The following is a 16,077-nucleotide window of genomic DNA, read 5'->3' as shown; positions in this document are numbered from 1 at the left end:
TGTGGTCGGTAAATGAGTCATTGCGCGTACAAATTTTCTTGTCATGAAGCCCAAGGTCGGTAAATGAGTCAATGTGCGTACTGATGGTGCTGCGCGCGCTGCTGCAGGACCACATGCACTTGCACGCTGCGGCGCATGCTGCGGGAGGGGGGAGGGGGAGGGCAGCACTGCCAAGAAAGCAGCCTAAGGTATCACCAATATTAGGAACAATTGTATATTTTTTCTTTTAGAAATATAAAAATTTACTCGCAAATGTGATGAAAAATATTGTATGTCGCACGGGCGGTACTAGAATTACGAACATCGACTTATTAAAGCCCTCAGTCTTCGACTTCGGGCTTCTAATAGACTCTCGTTCGTAATTCCTTATTTACCGCTGTTCGCGCCGTCGCATCTCTCATCGAAGCCCGAGCGTCGTGACCAATCCCAGAGCCTGCGCCGCGCATGCGCGGGCGCGGCTGCGCTACGAGACCCAGGCGTCACTCGCCGTCTCTCTCTCACTTCTCTGCGCGATACCATTGCGAACGCTCGTGTCCTGATTAACACAAACTTAAAGACTTGTAATCCTTTTTAATGGTAATTAAACCATATTTATAACTAGAAAAACCTTTTTCATTCTATGCCTCAACATAGAAAGTGGCGACCGTGACAGGACACGAGCGCGTATCACTCCCACGTTCCAGGCTCGCCGTAAAAAACTCGCCGATCGCCATCTTGGGGCGTCGGCGCTTTGGTGGAAGACTCGGAAGAAGAGGCTACGCAGTCTAGCAGGCCGTAGGCGCGCTGTGAAGCCGGGCGAGCAAGAGAAGTACTTGGCGTTGGCGTTGGCGTTGGTGCAGCGAAGAAGCCCGGCCAGAAGCGGCAGCAACTGCGCGCTTCGTCGGCGACGCGCGCCGCAGCGCCCCCAGCTAAGTCCAACCAGGAACGTGCCGTGAGCCCATCATCCCTTACCCATTTAACTTACCTTACTTTGCCCATTTAATTTACATATAGTTTTATTTGCCCACATACATACTTACTGACCTTTGACCTTTTAACTTAACCTCATAACTTTTTCCCACTTCTGTTTGTCTGAGTTTTGAGTACAGTCTACGGATTGTGATCGTGTTATGCCGTCTTATAGCCAAACAATTAAGTGTCTTTAAGTGTATATTATTATCTACAGCTCAGCGCTTGCTGCGTGTTGTATTTATTTGCACCGCTTAGTTTCATTCAGGCCAGTATTGCACCTATATACCTAAGTCTTCTTCTTTGTGGCAACTTTGTTTTCTCTTAATTTTCAAATGCCACTATTGGCAAATTAAAAACCTAATAATAACGTAAGGCTAAGGACCGCGTACCTACTGATTTAGGTACTTTGTTTGTTAACCAGTGAGAAACCTTAGCCTTAGCATTAGTTGCATATTATTTAACTTCTGTTAATTTAATTATCTGATTTATTTGCAAGGCCCTATCTTTCCTCTCTAATTCGAGAAGTATTATTGCATCATTTTGTTTCCGCCATTTGCAATTTTTTTCGCTTACGCTTTCAGCAGCGCCGTACGCTGCTTGCGTGGCAGGCGCCGTCGCGCGCCGCGCAGCCGGTTACATTCGGCCCGCTTCGGGTGCGCTCGGCACCATTCGTGCGCGCTCGGCCTGCTTCGTGTATCTCCGCCGCTTCAGCAGGCGCCGTGTGGCTGTTATGAATAAGGAGCGTAAGCCGTTTTGCCAATTGTTAATTTAACTCATTTTGTTTACTTACGTGGTTTGCTATTGTTTTTTATTGTGGTGTTTATAAAGGTCTTTACTGTTTTTCACATCGAAAAATACAATTAAACACGATGGATGCAAAAACAGAGGCTCAACTAACGGAATTAACAAGTAAACGCAGTTCCATGAAGGGACAAGTTACTAAATTTAGTAACTATTTGTCAACACTCGATGATGACAAACCACTTAGTGATTTAAAGGCTAATGAGTTAACTTTAAAATTAAATAAAATTATTGACTTGGCCACGCGTTTCGATGAGCTGCAAATGTCCATTGAAGTTATAAACAATAGTAGCCTTGATAGCGAGCTCACGGAACGTGAAGTGTTCGAGGATAAAATTCATTTATTAATTGCAACTGCACAGTGTACCCTTGACAAGGTTCAGGCCTCCAAGGCGAAATCCGATCAACCATCGTTGCAGACTTGTGCTACAAATTGTAATAATGACTCAATGGGTTTTCAATTGCCTCAAATAAAGATTGCCAAGTTTGATGGTTCATATTATAAATGGATGGAATTTAAGGATATTTATGAATCTCTAATACATACAAATGATAGAATTAAAGCTGTGCATAAATTCCACTATTTAAATTCGTACTTGGAGGGCGAAGCCTCTCGAGTAATTTCGAATCTCGAAGTCTCTGCGGCTAACTACCCTGAGGCTTGGGAACTATTATGCGAAAGGTATGGTAACAAACGACAATTGATTACTAACCACTTAAATTCATTGCTCAATTTTGATGTGATTCGGCGTGAATCCGATAAGGCCTTACGCTTTCTAAGTGATCACATGACCAAGAACCTTCGGGCGCTTGAGACCCTTGGTCTTCCTACACAGCACTGGGATGCAATCCTTATTCACTTATTATCCACTAAGCTAGATCCTAGCTCTTCTGTAAAATGGGAGGAATACCGAAGTGAGCTCAAAGATTGGCCCACTCTAAAAGATTTTTCTCAAAAATGTCCGTAAAATTTGACATTATTCTTTACATATCAGAAGGTAAAGTGCATAGTTTATGGTCAGCGAAAAATTAAAAAGTTAAAAAGATTGCAGGCGCGCTAGCTCGACAATAATGAATGAGCGCGCCTGCAATCATTCACATTTTTTTTTTTAAGTTAAAAAGGCCATGGAAATGTTGGCACAAGTCGTATACAGCCAAGTCTAATGGCCGGTATCAGATATTTTGTTGGAACTTCGGACTTTTTCTATTGGGTCTGAAATAGCTTGTGGTGTTTTCGGTTGAAAAATACACCTGCAATTTATTTTTAATGAACAATGGCCGGAAAGCATAAGATTTTTTTTGGAATAAAATTAAATTTTATAATATATTTTGAGGAAAAGTTTATTCTATTTCAGAATTATTCACCATTTTTGAGAAAAGCTTTATATTAGTCTCGGCTGGAATAGCAATTGCTGGCTTCGTATTAGTTAAACGGACTCGCAAGCTCGTCCGTTTAATACTCATACTCAGCCAGCAATTGCCTACTTCCAGGCCACGACAATAATCTACTATTAAAGACTTCCTAAAAAATCGTGCAGATATACTAGAAACTCTGTATCGATCTAAATCCATTAACAAACCGGAAGTTCTGAACAATAAAGCTCCTTCTAAGCAGGATAAAAGCGTGAAAACATTTGTAATTTCAGCCAAACAAAATGACAACAAAGGCCGGCCGTGCGTCGTGTGCCGCGGCGATCACCGCGTGTACGACTGTCCTGTCTTCAGGCAGCTCTCTGTTGACGAGAGATGGGCGCGGGTCAACGGCCTCCAGCTGTGCCACGTCTGCTTGCGAGCGGACCATGAGTCGCGTCGGTGCAAACTGAGCGGCTGTCGTGTATGTAAGAGACGTCACAACACATACCTACACACACACACGACACAACACACAAACACAGCTAACCCTACGTCTAGTAGTGCTAGCATGGACCAGGTCATTCACCCCGCCAGTGGGGCCTTAGAGCAGCCTGCGCCCTCCGCTCCTAGTACGATACCAAACAGTGCAGAGGTTCCTTCTACCTCCACTGCTAATTCTTCGCTGTCCAGCAGTGAGGTTCTGCTGTCCACAGCCTTAATTGATGTAATTAATCCTTGCAACAATAGGATAGAAACTGTAAAGGCTTTGCTTGATTGCGGGAGTCAATCATCATATATGAGTGATAGTTTAAAGCAACGTTTGCAACTTCCCTCTCAGCCTCTAATTGCCACAACCATTTTAGGTATTGGTAATACTCCACTTAAATGTACGCCAGGTCGTTGTTCAGCACAAATACATTCAAAGATAAATGATTTTAATACTAAAGTGGACTTCCTGGTTCTTGACCAAATCACTGATAACTTACCAAAAAAATATTTTGACTTGACCCAATTAAACATACCAGCTAATATACAATTGGCTGATCCGACATTTAATGTTCCATCCCACATCGATGTATTATTAGGAGCTGATATTTTTTGGCACATTGTGGGCGGCGAACAAAAAACCCTAAACAACAAATGCACAAGGCTGATTTCATCAAAATTGGGTTATCTAATCGCTGGCCCAGTGGTCAGCGCTAGTGTCAGTCTAAATCCTGTCACTACACGAAGCAACCTTTCAATATCTGATTTATCTGCCCAAATTTCAAGATTCTGGGAGACAGAAGAGTTACCGTTTGAGGCGGACTCTAGTTACGGGGACGCGATTGCCTCGCACCCCATAGAAACTCATTTTGTAGAAAACACTTACCGTCAGCCAGATGGTAGATTTGTAGTCCGAATGCCTCTAATTGACAGCCCAGATTGTTTAGGCAGCTCTTACCATATGGCTAAAAAACGTTTGCTCAACCTAGAGAAACGCTTTCAAAAACAGCCTGAACTAAAGGACAATTACAACGAATTTATAGATGAATATAAGCAATTGGGGCATTTATCTGAATCTCAGCTGATCTCTAACCCTAATTACCTACCTCACCACCCGGTGATCAAGGAACAGAGTGAGTCCACAAAATTGCGCGTCGTCTTCGACGCGTCATGCCCTACCTCTTCCGGCTACAGTATTAATAATATACAAATGGTAGGTCCATGTATACAAGACTCCTTGTATAATATATTACTTAGGTTTCGCCATTATAAGTACGTATTATCAGGTGACATTGAAAAACAGTACAGGCAAATTCTAATGAATGAGTTAGATCGATATTTGCAGGTCATTCTATGGCGCGAAGACGAACATTTGCCCATACGCTCACTCACCCTAAACACCGTTACTTACGGCTTTGCGTCTGCAAGTTTCTTAGCTGCTAGATGTTTGTGGCAATTAGGGGAAGAGTGCATTGACCCCTTAATAAAAACAATAATACAAAATGATTTTTACTGTGATGATCTGTTAACAGGGGCAGACTCAGAGTCTGACCTGCTGTATATACAAACAGGTGTAGCTCAGGCCTTAGAGGCTGGCTGTTTCAACTTACGCAAATACCGCTCAAATGCAACTGAACTGTTAATTTCCAACCTCATTAGTTCGCAGGATAACCTAACGTTGAGCCAGTCTTGTCAAACACTTGGCCTAGGATGGAATCCTAGTCAAGATCTGCTTAACTTTTCGATTGACGATGATCATAGTAATAAAACAGTAACCAAGCGTTCCATTTTGTCAATCACCTTTAAAATATTCGATCCATTAGGACTATTAAGTCTGTGCACAGTAAAGCCCAAAATGCTCATGCAAAAGCTCTGGGCAGCGAAGGTTGGGTGGGACGACCCCGCTCCTCCTGAATTTCAGCGTATTTGGGCGCGCTTTATAAAAAACTTGCATCACTTAAAAACATTAAATATACCTAGGCAAGTGCTGTGTGAATCACCCTCAGTTGTAGAGTTACACTGTTTTAGTGACAGTTCTCAGGATGCATATTGCGCTTGTGTTTACGTCAAATCCATTTCCTGTACCGGCAAGTCAGTCGTAAATTTATTATGTGCAAAGGATAGAGTAGCTCCCATGAAACCTACTACCATACCGCGGCTGGAACTCTCCGGAGCCCTTTTAGCGGTGAAAACGTACGCTTCCGTTTCAAAAGCTCTGAGAAAGCCCATATCACGCGTTGTATTTTGGACGGACTCCGCCGTAGTTCTTGCCTGGCTAAAAAGTGACATTTCAAAATTGAAGGTTTTCGTAGCAAACAGGGTAGCCGCTATAACCGATCTCGCACCAACTGCCTCTTGGAGGCACGTTCCGTCCGCACAAAATCCGGCTGACCTGGGGACGCGTGGCGTGGACCCGCAACATGTCGCTAGTGCGGCTCTATGGTGGCATGGACCTGAGTTCCTTCTTGAGCCCGAGACTAACTGGCCCACTTTAAATACCGGCTCTATACCAAATACTCTACCTGAGCTTAAAATAACGTCAACGGTCTCAAGTGTGGAGCTAGCGCCATCTATCGTAGACTTCGATAGGTTCTCTAAATTTAAAACACTTCAACGTGCCTTTGCATACGTGCAACGATTTATAAATAACTCTAGGCCTAGCCGTCCTAAATTGACAGGCGTATTGACGTCTCAAGAGCTAACTAATTCATTTCAATCATTGATCAAGCTTGCGCAACAGCAATTGTTTCATGATGAAATACAAATTTTACATAAAAATAAACAGCTAAATACAAAGTCACATATCTCATCGTTGACGCCCTTTATTGACTCTCAAGGCATCTTGAGAGTCGGGGGGGAGGTTAGACGCTTCTCATTACAGCTATGATAAGAAGCATCCTATGTTATTACTTGCTAAACACACACTCACTCAACTCATAATGAAACATGAACACATACGTCTCTTGCATGCAGGACCGCAGCTCCTTTTGACCTCAGTAAGAGATACCGTGTGGCCCGTTGGGGGCCGATGCCTCGCGCGCAGTACGGCCCGCAATTGTGTCACATGTAGGCGTGCTGCAGGCCGCACTTTAAAAAATATAATGGGCAATCTTCCACCACAACGATTAAATCCTGATTTTCCATTTGCGGCCACTGCTGTTGACTTCGGTGGACCTTTTTTAATAACAGATCGCCGTGGTCGCGGATGCAAAATCACCAAATGCTATCTGTGTCTATTTGTATGCTTAAGATATAAGTGTGTTCACTTAGAGGCCGTAAGCGAATTATCCAAAGATGCATTCATACTAGCTCTCCGCCGATTTATTGCGCGACGCGGTAAGCCCACGGAGATGCTATGTGATAATGGCCGTAATTTCGTAGCCGCTGCAAAGGAAATAAATGAATTTGTTAAGCTTAACGTCGATAGTGTGACGAACTTTGCAGCTGATCAAAACATTAGGTTCAAATTTACCCCGGCTTACGCCCCTAATCATAATGGCTACGTCGAGGCCTGCATTAAGATGGCAAAATTTCATCTCAAACGGATTATGGGCAACACGCATCTTACATTCGAGGAACTGTCCTCATTATTTAGCCAAATAGAAGCTATCCTAAACAGCAGGCCTCTCTGCCCCCTCTCCTCCTGCCCCGACGATTTTTCCCCGCTCACGCCAGGGCACTTTCTGGTTGGCAGGGCGCTGATGTCGCTGCCGACCCCATCGCTGCAAGACCACAACCCTCGCCACCTGGATCGCTTTAAGAAACTGGAGCAGCTGCGCCAGCACTTCTGGACGCGCTGGTCGTCCGAGTACGTGTCCGAGCTACAGCAGCGCGTCAAGTGGCGCACACGGCAGCGCGACCTGCAGCTGGGCGAGCTCGTTCTGATCAAGGACGAGGCGCTGCAGCCTCTACACTGGCGAATGGGCCGGGTCGTCAAGCTTCACCCCGGCACGGATGGCGTGCCTCGCGTGGCCGATATAGCCACGGCCAGAGGGCCCATAAGGCGGGCTCTCAACCGTATTTGTCCCCTGCGCGACGAAGAAGAGGTTCCTGAAAGCTAGGCTTTCAGCGTCCCGGAGTATGTTCGCGCCGTCGCATCTCTCATCGAAGCCCGAGCGTCGTGACCAATCCCAGAGCCTGCGCCGCGCATGCGCGGGCGCGGCTGCGCTACGAGACCCAGGCGTCACTCGCCGTCTCTCTCTCACTTCTCTGCGCGATACCATTGCGAACGCTCGTGTCCTGATTAACACAAACTTAAAGACTTGTAATCCTTTTTAATGGTAATTAAACCATATTTATAACTAGAAAAACCTTTTTCATTCTATGCCTCAACAACCGCCCTTAAGACACAATGTACTATTAACTTACAGTTTACTCTCAGTGTGATCCTCTTGCTGACCGCCGGCGGCACGTCGTTCGAAGCGATGCAGAGAAACGCACCCATTTGTTTGCGATCCACACGCCATAAGGGCAGAGAACTGCCCGTGTAGCTCTCAACTGTCAAAGATGGACAAAGTAGGGTTTAGATTAAAAAGGCGGTGTGATATAAGCTGTAAAGGGTGGAAGCGAGATATTTGCTACACTATAAATATATTAACAAAATGCCAAAGTTAAATTTCGTATCAGTAATCGTTATTGTACCCTTCGGCATTAGACATTCTATATTTAAAATGTCGACCTTAGAATCGTTCGAAATTTCAATTTTCGATATTTTATCCGTCGATACTTTCGTCATTTTGAAATTCGACCTTATGATCCTTCGGCATTCTGATTTTCGATATTTTGATCGCCGATGTTTGACGTACACCATGAAACCCTAAAAAATCAGTCCGATCTTCAAACAAAATTCATTCGCGAACCTGCCCGACAGTTTTGACAAATGATTTCTTTTGTTTACCATTTCTGGTGATGCCGAGCCTCAAGGATCCATTGTTCCGAACCATTGAGGCCCCAGTCCCTTGCTTTCTGTTTATATTTTTTTGTAAATAAGCCTTTGTAAAGGCTATCATGATTTTTTACGATTCGTTAAACAACCGAAACGGAATTTGGTAACATTAGTTTCCATTTGAATGAACTATACTTTGCTACAATTCGGTTTGTTAAAGTCTGTAACAGCATTTGAATATTTTATCCGAGTCTCTTGTGTCCGTGTTCATAGGAAAAATCTATAAAAAGACTAAAAGATACACCTAAATACACCCAATACCTTTCTAAACACATTCAATTCAATCTTCAATTTATTTTTATCGAGAAGAAGGCTGTCCACTGGGTCAGATTTACAAGCGCCAGGGTTTTTAAACAAGATTGTGATAACTATTGTAACTTTCTGCTAAATAAACTAGACCTGTGCATCAATATTTTATACTGTTCAATTTCTGTTAAATTGTAGTTTGATTTAACAGTAATTTTTGCAAGTGAATGGAATTTTTATACCTACATAAGTGAGTCTATTAATTTGACAAATTTACCCCTCCTTTACTTCAAAAACTTTTTAAAATTATGACATTCAATTTTTTTTATGCAACTGCGGTGAAATTAGGAGCTTATTAAAAGCAATCGCGCCCTTAGCGGCGTGGCCATAACAACCCGATTCACACCGCGTTTTTGAATCACATACGAGGTATTATTGATTATTTTATTTTTCTAATGTGTTTTACTGAATTTGACATATTTTATCTTATTATATTTTAAGTAGTGTGCAAGAATTATTGTACGCCTCTAGCAGGCAGGATATGGCGCTTCTTTATGTATTGCTGTCTATCAACTTTATTACCCATAACCGCAATAAAGACATTTTGATTTGATTTGATTTGATTTGAGGGTGGAGCCTTTGTGCTACTAATGTCATGTTGACATCTCATACATCTGCCAAAGGAATCATATCGAAATTAACTATGAAAAGGTTCCACCCTGGTACGCGATTCACTGATTTTCACTGTACCTAACTCACACCACACTTTGGGTTCATCATCATCAAAATTGAAAAGTTGTACTCTGGTCGGTGGAGTATTTGCTACTTTTAACACTTTCCTTTTGTGCAATTTATTCCAAACTTTAGCTTTGTGCTAAGTAATTGCAAGTTTATTGTTATCTATCTCCACATAATTAAAATGTTAAACCTTAAACTTATCTGTTTCTGTTATGTAAGTATTACAAAAGATAAACCTACATGAATTGTATTGCGTCATGCCACGAGACAGGCTTAGCCTTGTGTAGGTGACACGAGTAAATTAATTCTGTAAACGAGAACACTATAGGTATCTATTCCATTTTTCTTACTCATATGATTATGAATAACTTAATTAACTGTATGCAATTATCACTAAAAAAAAATCTAACTTATGCCTGTCTTCTGCCAGTATTTTTACTCTCCGGCTTGCCTAACAAAAATGTTCATCGCACGCTACCAAGGCCGGGCGTCTATTTTCCAAAGGAAATCTAATCAACACCATCCTCTTGACTAATGGCAATTGTACAATTACGATCCCGTGTATAATTGGGATGTCCCAATTTTTGACAACGTATAATAAATCGAAAACCGTTTGGAGAAATACGCTTTGTGAAGCGTTTTCAGAAATCATATTCCAAAAATAAACTAAATTAAATAAACACAATTTAAGTAATGACCTTCATTTGACCCCTGCAGTGTCCCGTCACAAAGGCAGTTATAAAGCAGGTCTACGCTAAAGCAAATTGACAGTTTGAAATGATGCTGTCCTGCTTATAATAGCAAAGAGCGACAAAGTTTAACTTTAATTAGTTTCAGGCTTTAAACAGTTGTCATTTATCGTAAAGTCCGAAATGTATACGAGTATTTCCAATATATTTTTATTTTTACAAATAAAATTATTAAATTACGACGTTACAAGTAAATATAAAAGAATTTAAATATCAGATTTTATTATAAAATATCTATTTACTATCAAACCATTAAACAAATATAGGAACAGTCGAAGCTACAAGAAGATAAATAAATAAAACTATTTGTCATGGTTCATTTAGGACCCTAAGCCGTGCTTGTATTATTGACACATTGTAATACCACAGATTATGTTATGTACGACCTGATTTTTTCTAGGCAACGGAACGTGGCTGTCTCACTGTGACGTCATCCAGCGTATTTCGTAAAAAAAAATTAAAAAAAAAAATTACTCATCCAAATTCAAAATCGACGAAAACGGTATCTTTAAATATCCTACCTATTCTTTCCAAAAATAAAATAAAAACTATACTTACGTTATTTTTTTTTTGCATCCCAATTGACAGGCAGGGAGAGCCCTATTGGTTTGACATTATGGCCTCTTAACTAGAGGATCTTGTTTTCAAATCCGGGCTGGCACCTCTGAGTTTTTCGAAATTCATGTGTATAAAATTACATTAGAAATTTACCACGAGTTTTACGTATGGTAAAAGAAAACTCTGGAATGAACATCGCTTGAGGTATTCCCGGATCGATATGACCGTCAAGCTTTCATGAAAAGAGCGTCCTCCTACTTAAAAGGCCGGCAACGCACTTGTGACTCTTCTGGTGTTGCAGGTGTCCATGGGTGACGGTAATCGTTTACCATCAGATGATCCGTTTGCTCGTTTGACCTCTATACCATAAAAAAATATCGTGAGGAGACCTTGACACACCGGCAAATAAATTTAATGAATTGTGTGAAGTTTTTTATCCGCACTGGCCCTGCATTGGGAGCTATGACCCAAGCCCACTCATTGTAGGGAAGGTCTGTGCCCAGCAGTGGGACGTATCTATGTAGGCTGAGATGATGATAATGACGATGATGATGATAAAATTCACATCAATTTTACCTTTGTAAAACTCTTTGCCTCCTTGCTTCTTCAGCAGCATGGGTTCGTGGTCCTCCCTCCTCCACGTGATCTTGGGAGGCGGGTGTCCTGTCGCCCGGCAGATCAACGTGATGTTGTCCAACTCCCTCGCAGATACGTCCGCTGATGTCTCATCATTTATGATGTCTGGAGGCACTGCAATGGAAATCATAGATTAGTTTCGATTTTCTTTAAAAATCCGTATGTAGTCAGAAAAAAACAAATGGCAAAAATGGAACTCGTATCGTTTCACCACGTCCTTCCATTTATCCGTCTATTTACGGAGATTTTAGTGCTAGAAAGCTGTTATTTGGCATGGAACATATAAACGGTAAAGTTTAAGGAATAAAAATATGAGATCCTCCCCTACATGTTAAGTGGGATTAAATTACATTACACGACATGTTGTAGCTGTGTGTGTAATCATTCATTTCAACTCTCGTGGCACTACCTATATTTCAGTTTCTGAGATATTATTACATTTGATATGGCATTACATTGCATAGAACTGTTTTGTGCATCTTTACTATTCTGGTGCAAGCACACTTTGCGACTTCCTTGTCACGCGCGTTTACGGGCGTCTTGCTCTCGATGTGGATAAATCTCAAGAATCTCACGATTGGGCTATTCGAAACCTGTGAATGTACTCGGTCTAAATCACACAATCTGGTCAAGCTCTTACTGACCCATCTAAATGGTCCCTGTATACGAGTCACATATAGCAATGTGTTCTCTATCTCAGCCAGTAGCGTTCTTCATTCAGTGCGAACCCGGTTTGTAGGCGCTATTTACATAAGTTAAGCGAGTGGCAGATCCAACTGGCAGTTTCAGCCTTGACTGTAGAAGTCGACATAACAATGTGACCTAAGCAAATATAGCTGCTTTACTTGACAGAAGTTCATTGTTACTTTTGATTCGATATAGCTTTAATAAAGTACGTAAGTAATTTATTTAATTATTTATTTTCAACTTCATTTTCTTATTCAACGAGGAAATGCTGCCAACCTGTTGGGCACCATGCTAAGGAGACCTTTTTTGGATTTAATTTAGAACAAAGTTTTTAAGTAGGTATTTAATTTACAGTTAAGTTTTATTTACGATTTTAATTCTAACATGTACCTAACCTACATGTAATAGTATGTAACCTGAGATATGTATGCATAGGAAAAATTCGTGTCTAGATTCCTGTCCAGCGGTGGTGTAGGGGTTATAGCACGCAACACGGATTGCTGAGGACCTGGGTTCGATCCCCAGCGCTGGTCTCTTTTTCTGGTTTTCTGTGCATCTGTCTCAGTTTGTATTTTCGATATGTACCTATACCCTATTTCTTACATTAAAATTCTTGCAATAAAAAGAAATAATGATGACGAAAACAGTCATGTCGATCTACTGTCAGTAACAATGACACTTATTTATCACAATAATGTATTATGCAAAAAATATATAGGTAGCATATTAGATGCATAATAAATGCAAAGAATTCCCTCAAACCTGAAACATCAGTAAAATGTTTCAATCTTTAACGTTCTTGAAAAGTACGTAACGTTCCATGTATTAAATTCCCCAACTTCATAAGCCCGATGCAGGAGACATAGTAAAAATTCAATATCGCTGCGTTTGAAACTTTAAGGGGGTAAAAAAGTTGAATAATTTGAGCAGTGAACGGTAAAAGTTGGCACCTACGATGGAGCATAGAAATAACTCTGACTTGTGATGATTTATTTTCTCAGGAAAATACTTTTCCCTGTTGAGAACGTTTTGATATTGAGCTGTGCTGGCAACTTCCGCGTAAGTACTTCGAATTTTTAGAAGCTCTCGTCCCTAACATGCTTTGAACTTCGCCGCTTTTTATTTCAACCTATTATACATTTACAATCGAGGGTTTCTTTTCAAAATGTTCACAGTTGAATTACTCTGAGAGTTTCTATTCGGTTTGCTTGTTTAATTTACTTAAGTTCTTTACGCCTACAACTTTACTGTGTTATCTCGGTTTCCCTTCAGATTTGTTCACAGTCGGTTGAATTTTAATAACAGTACATTCAAACTTATTTACGGAACCCAATTTGGCGTCGTTAAGGACTTTTATATACTTAAAGATTGATACTTTTCATTTTCGGTCGGACGCAAATAAGCTTTTAGTCTTTGCTCATAACAGAGCTTGGCATAAAAATGATTGACATGTTCATTGACATTGTTTTATTGACTTTATTAGTTTTATTGATTGTTTTGATTTTGGGTGTGGGTAGTTATACGATTTACTTGAATTATTGTATGCCCTGACAGGGTTTCATGGATTGACTTGTAATAATATTGTAACACCTTATAATATGTAACATGACATTACAATGAATAAATTAATATGAATATTATAAATATGAATTTAAAAGTATAAAAGTTGATATTAGAGCTTATAAAGTCAAACGCCACCGTCATTATTAGAAAACAATATTAAATGAAGTCTAAATCTTAAAACAATATCAAGAGATGCCCTGACTGATTGACAGACTTATTAATGCACAGCCCAAATAAGTTGAAGTTTTACAGACTGTTTCTTTTGCAAAATAGGCAAAGAATTAAAGTTTTGAAATTCGTACGAGGAAATTCTACAGCGAGATTGTAATTTGTCACATAAATAACATTGTCATAATTATTCACTAATTTGATTGATTTAGGGATTATTAATTTACTTCAATTCTCCCCTAAAAACTCACTTCGCTCTTCGTTTTCACTTTTTTGAGAGAGAAGCAAGATAAATAGTGTAGTTCATTGACTAGTGTATTTTTCACCTATGATGAGTTCTGTGACACTTGAAAATTTTCCGAATTACGCATACTATGTTCGCAAAATATTTTTTAAAAAGAATTTCTAGTTTGAAGCAAAATAATCATTAAAATTTAAAACTGTACATTTTAAATATATATAGCAATATCAGTGTCCATTAAATAGTCTCCATCGAATACGATAGAAAAATATTTATTTTTCTAAATGACGCAATGTGTGAAACGGAACCGAGTAGTGACGTGACACAACATTATCGGCAAATTCGGCAATTGCCGCGGTGCATTATTCAATAACAATGAACATTTAGATATATTAAATTTTTAAACAAAACTTGCAAGATTTCTGCCGCTGAGAGTCTGCCTTGTATACGAGTTGAGTCTCCATTGCATTTTCTTTGCATTGTATTTTGTTATTATTCATTTCTGTTATTATTGTTGTTGACTTTTGTTACTGTTTCTCGTTAGGTTTATTGTTATTTTTTGACAAAATGCCGAAACGGTCTAAAAAGACTGGTTTGAACTCCTAGAGTCGGGAGTTTGTAATTAGTTTGAGGGATTATTTTGAGCGAGAACGAGAAAACGGTGTCCCGGTGGGCAGAAAACTGTTTTTTTTTTTAATATAATGCAACTTCTCCAAAAATAGGCACTAATAACTCGTAGAAAAATCGATAGTTCACTCGATAAATGGTACATCTCTAAAACTTTCAAATTCGAAACGTCACAGAACTCATCATAGGTGAAAAATATTATAGTAACTACTTTAGAGCGTTTGTGGGACATTCATCTGTTTCGCATTGCTAGATTCGCCATTTATTATGTCTGCGTTTCATTTGTTTCTCGTTTCATAATCTTCGCGGTGCTGAGCGATGAAGTAATCTCCCTAAACTTTACAAGGCCTCAACAAACCTAAGCTCGTCATCATAGCCGTGATCACTTAGTTTAGTTATAAAGCGCCGGTTTACTTCGGAATTGTTAATTCATGGTCCATCGTAAATTTCCGACACCTGCACGCTCGTACAACACTTATTAGCTCAGGTGGCTAGAGACGTTGGAGGGAAATTAACCTTAGAACAAGGAAATTGGGTTACGCATTTGGTTAAATATTTCTTTGGTTAGTAAGACATCCTTTCTCGTTTTTTATTTTAATTGAAGAGGGTGAGGGATGAACGTAAAAAAACAAACGGTTGTTTTAGCTTCAAAATACAAAAATCTGGTTAAATTTTCTGCATATTTTCAATAGAGCCGTGGTGGCCTAGTGGTTTGAAGCAGAAGGTCATGGGTTTAAGCTCAGCTCGTGTCTCTGAGTTTTCCGGAATTTAACTGTAAAATTTCATTTGAAATTTACCGGAAGCTTTACGGTGAAGGTAAACCTTGTGAGTAAACCTGGACACACCGGCGATGAAATTTAATGGTGTGTGTGGAGTTCCCTATTCGTACTGGGCCCGCGTGTGAACTATTACTACGGTCCAAGCCATCTCATTCTAAGAGGAAGCCTGTACCCAGCAGTGGGACGTATATAAGCTGGGTTGACTGACTGACTGGAGGAGCTAGGCCGGACCGGAACCCACGATCCTCATCTTGATAGGCTATAGATCCAACCATTAGACTTGTAGTCTGTAGGCTTATAAAAGAAGTATTTGATAAAGGGGTATTTTGCTTTTATGGGTCTATGAAAGGTTGAAGTAACAACAGGCAGACCATAGAACACGGAGAACGGATGGTCGTTGGGCCCGAAAAAATCTCAAATTAGGAGTAGGACGTCCACCAACGAGATCGACGGATGACTTGGTTAAAGCCGCGGTTTCAAGATAGATGCAGTTCTCTTGCAACCAAGTCAACTGAAGTTCCATAGAGGAGGCCTATGTCCAACAGTGGA

The 16,077-nt window shown here is 40.4% G+C and overlaps 2 protein-coding genes across 3 annotated transcripts in view; one reads left to right on the top strand and one right to left on the bottom strand.

The window, feature by feature from the left end:
- LOC141439481 (neurotrimin-like) overlaps positions 1-16,077 on the bottom strand; it is a 161,345-nt gene that overhangs the window by 16,984 nt on the left and 128,284 nt on the right. For both annotated transcript variants that reach the window (XM_074103756.1, XM_074103757.1), the window contains 2 exons: positions 11,404-11,577; positions 7,960-8,088 (listed from right to left, as the gene is read on the bottom strand). In XM_074103756.1, the coding sequence (XP_073959857.1) occupies positions 7,960-8,088; positions 11,404-11,577 (303 nt within the window). The remainder of the gene's footprint in view (positions 1-7,959; positions 8,089-11,403; positions 11,578-16,077) is intronic.
- On the top strand, positions 384-7,914 carry LOC141439482 (uncharacterized). The gene is made up of 3 exons (XM_074103759.1): positions 384-576; positions 684-931; positions 7,286-7,914. The coding sequence occupies exons 1-3, from the start codon at positions 574-576 to the stop codon at positions 7,650-7,652; spliced, it is 618 nt and encodes a 205-aa protein (XP_073959860.1). The 5' UTR covers positions 384-573; the 3' UTR covers positions 7,653-7,914.

This window comes from Choristoneura fumiferana, chromosome 21 (genome assembly GCF_025370935.1).
Source record: "Choristoneura fumiferana chromosome 21, NRCan_CFum_1, whole genome shotgun sequence".
Taxonomy (NCBI): Eukaryota; Metazoa; Arthropoda; class Insecta; order Lepidoptera; family Tortricidae; genus Choristoneura; species Choristoneura fumiferana.
The sequence above is the reverse complement of the archived record's forward strand: the minus strand, read 5'-3'. Positions and strand labels throughout refer to the sequence as shown.

Coding starts and splice junctions, on each gene's coding strand:
- LOC141439482 (XM_074103759.1), top strand. Junction 932..7,285: donor AGTCCAACCAGGAACGTGCC/GTGAGCCCATCA, acceptor TCTGGTTGGCAG/GGCGCTGATGTCGCTGCCGA.